A 3,216-nucleotide genomic window follows, 5' to 3' on the forward strand; every position below is an offset into this window, starting at 1 on the left:
AACCAGCCTTTCTTAAGTGCCAGGGGCTGTGCTAGCAGGGGGGCAGCGGGAACGTTCTGGGCTAGGAGGCAGACAGTAAGCAATGTGCATGGAAATAGTAGTTATACCACAGCCCCATAGAAATAAGACGTGAGCTGCATGTAATTTCAAACCTTCTGGTAGCCTCATCAGAAAAAGCAAAAAGAGACAGGTAACCTAATAGCATTTTATTTAACTCCATAGGCCTGAAGTATTACCATTTTAACATGCAGTCAGTGTAAAAGATCATTAACGAGATATTTTATATTATTTTTTTCATACGAGTCTTTGAAGGCCATTGGTATTTTACTCTCAGGCACATCGTGGTTCAGGCCTCCTGGCATATTAGGAAGTGGCAATGCTCTGGGAAAAAGGAGGTCAGAGCACTGGGAGGGGTGCAGTTAATTAGGGTGCTCGAGGTAGCCGCGGAAGGGAGGTGGAGTCGGAGCAAAGACTGGGAGGTGAGAGTTGGTGGGGTTGATATCTGTGGGGAACAGCATTCCAGGCAGAGGGATGGCGGCTCGGCCAGGTGGCTGGTGCAGCTGGGAGGAAGGGGGAGAGCCGAGGGAATGGTGGAGGGCTGGGTGGTGGTAGAGGGTGGAGGGCTGGGAGGAAGGGGGAGAGCCGAGGGAATGGTGGAGGGCTGGGAGGTGGTAGAGGGTGGAGGGCTGGGAGGAAGGGGGAGAGCCGAGGGAATGGTGGAGGCTGGGCGGTAGCAGAGGGTGGAGGGCCTGTGGGCCAGGTCCGTGCCGGGAGCCTCCGAGGGCGCCGGCCTGAGCTGAGCCTTTCCCTCCAGGCCTCGAGGTGCAGGAACCGGAGAAACACCCTCTCACCCCTTCCCTCAGCCAGTGACACCGCATGGACTGGAAGCTTGGGAATGTGGGCCTTTCGCCGCTGGAGTCCCAGTGGGGGTCCCAGACAGCCCACGAATGTGGGGAGCCGGGGCGTCTGGGGCCAGTCCTTGGACAAGGAGGCCTGGGCCCCTGGGGCCTCCATGGCCGGCACTGGGGCCCTGAGATGGAGCTGGGATAGGCCTGTTTGCAGGAGGAATAGCGGGCCCCCACTAGCAGCTCCTTGCCAGGGCTCTGGCTCTGCCAGGCGGCCCTCGCTGAGGAGGAGGTTTCTGGGGAACCCCCCAGATGAAGGAGGCAGGCAGGAGTGGACAAGAGAGCCCCCTACCTGGTCTAGGGGTGACGCCAAGAACTGCTCCCTGGCGCCCATGGCCTGGACCTATCTCTGAGCGCAGCTGGGACATGAAATAAAGCTAGAATGCAATCACCCGAGTCTGTGCTGTGTCCACTGGCTGCATCCTGAGGTGCCGGGGCCCCTGCAGCCCCAAGTCCTCGCTGGTGGGGGCTGTGGCCACTGGCTTCCTTACCTGGCACCCAAGCAAAGGGCTTTCCTCAGAGGAGGGGCCAGTTGGGCTTGCATGGGTACCCCAAGGGGGTGGGGAGGGGTCGGGGTCTGGGTAGCCTGCAGTGGGTGGGGCCCGGGTCTGGGCTCAGCCTTTGCTTAAAAGGTGGGGAGTGGGCTCTGGGGTGGGGGTGGTAAACGCCCGAGGACCTGCCCTCTCCTCCCTGGCATCCTCTTCTCTCCTTTCACGTTTTCCTGTCTCCCCCATTGCCCCCCACTTGGGGTTGAGCCCCTCCCCAGGGAGCTCCCGGCCTGGAGTGTCACCTAGTGCTGGGCTGTGGTGGAGGCTCACAGGCATCTGGGATGACATCCAGGAAGGGGGCAATTAGGCTGGTGGCAGGACGTGAGTCAAGCACCTGGGGCTGCCAGAGGGTAGGGCGGGGCTGCCCAGACTGAGGTGAGGCAGCCTTAAAGGGGGGTGGGGGAGGCAGAGCTGGGAGGGGCAGCCTCCTCCTCAGGGTGACCTGCAGCCCGACTCATGGGTTTCTGCAGGCCCCTTGGGCATAACCTACTTGCTCCCTCTTAGCTCCAGTTTCAGAGGCTGATGGAGGGAGTGGACCCCTGGCCTCTGGCTGGAAGCTGGAGGCTGGAAGCCCCTCCCATAAGCGTCAAGGAGGGAGTTTGATGGCTGCCCGCCCTGTAGGTGGCTCCTGTCAGTTATCTGGAAGCGAAGAGGCTCTGGAGGACAGCTGGCCAGGGCTCTGGGCCTGGTGGTGAGAGGAGGCCACCCCTGTGTGGCTCTAACACCCCTTTAAAAAATAAAAATGAAAAAGAAATTACTGATTTGAGCCCTGACCGGTTTGGCTCAGTGGATAGAGCGTTGGCCTGCAGACTCAAGGGTCCCATGTTCTATTCCGGTCAAGGGCATGTACCTTGGTTGTGGGCACATCCCCAGTGGGGAGTGTGCAGGAGGCAGCTGGTCAATGTTTCTCTCTCATCGATGTTTCTAACTCTCTATCCCTCTCTCTTCCTCTCTGTGAAAAATCAATAAAATATATTTTTAAAAAATTTATTGATTTGAGAGAGAAGAAACATCGACTGTGGTGCCACTTGTATGTGCATTCATTGGTTGTATGTGCCCTGACCGGGGATCGAACCCACAACCTTGGTGTATCAGGATGATGCTCTAACCAACTGAGCTACCCGGCCAGGGCTGACACCCCTCTTTGAGGCCTACTCTAAGCTCTGCTGGGCACGGCCAGGCTTGGGGACAGGACCACGTGGGCATGTGGCACTGGGCGGGCTGTGAAGGGTGCTGAAGCCGAGGTCCCTTTACAGACCAGCTGTAGATTCCTTCACCTCTCCCTGCCATGGTGGGCCCTGGCTCCTGCCCTCTCAGCACCCCTATAGGTGCTCCCGGGGAAGGGGGAGCCCAGAGACCCCGCTATGGTTCTCAGGGCACCTGAGCTCCTAGACACCACCCTCTCCCCCCGCCCCAAAGGCAAGTTCCCAGGGGAGAGGGTCTCAGGGGGCTGTGCGGCTCCCGGGACTCAAACGCCCTCTCAGGCGCCCAGCACCGAGTGGTGGCCACACTGAGTGAGGGGTGCTGGGTGCTGTGCTGACAGCCGCGGGGACAGGGCAGCCTGTACCTCAGGCCGCTGGCTCCTCTGTCAGGGGACCTGCAGACCCCTCCCTGCTCTGCAGCCTTCAAGGAGTGATCAAGCAGCCAGCTGGGAACCGGATGGAGTCCCTCATTTTCCCTGGTGGCCGGGAATGGGCGTGCTGGGCTGCCCGGGGCTGGCGCCCAGGGGCGGGCTCTGAGGTTCCTGGAGGCCCCCCTCGGGG

The 3,216-nt window shown here is 60.1% G+C and overlaps 2 protein-coding genes across 2 annotated transcripts in view; both read left to right on the plus strand.

Annotated features, from left to right (window-relative positions):
• Positions 1 to 1,301, plus strand: part of CCDC88B (coiled-coil domain containing 88B) — a 16,552-nt gene extending 15,251 nt beyond the window's left edge. The window contains exon 29 of the mRNA XM_014538200.1: positions 815 to 1,301. Within this exon, the coding sequence (XP_014393686.1) occupies positions 815 to 870 (56 nt within the window). The 3' untranslated portion in view covers positions 871 to 1,301. The remainder of the gene's footprint in view (positions 1 to 814) is intronic.
• RPS6KA4 (ribosomal protein S6 kinase, 90kDa, polypeptide 4) overlaps positions 877 to 3,216 on the plus strand; it is a 19,303-nt gene continuing 16,963 nt past the window's right edge. Inside the window, exon 1 of the mRNA XM_014538201.1 lies at positions 877 to 897. Within this exon, the coding sequence (XP_014393687.1) occupies positions 877 to 897 (21 nt within the window). The remainder of the gene's footprint in view (positions 898 to 3,216) is intronic.

Source organism: Myotis brandtii, unplaced genomic scaffold (genome assembly GCF_000412655.1).
Source record: "Myotis brandtii unplaced genomic scaffold, ASM41265v1 scaffold187, whole genome shotgun sequence".
Lineage (NCBI taxonomy): Eukaryota > Metazoa > Chordata > Mammalia > Chiroptera > Vespertilionidae > Myotis > Myotis brandtii.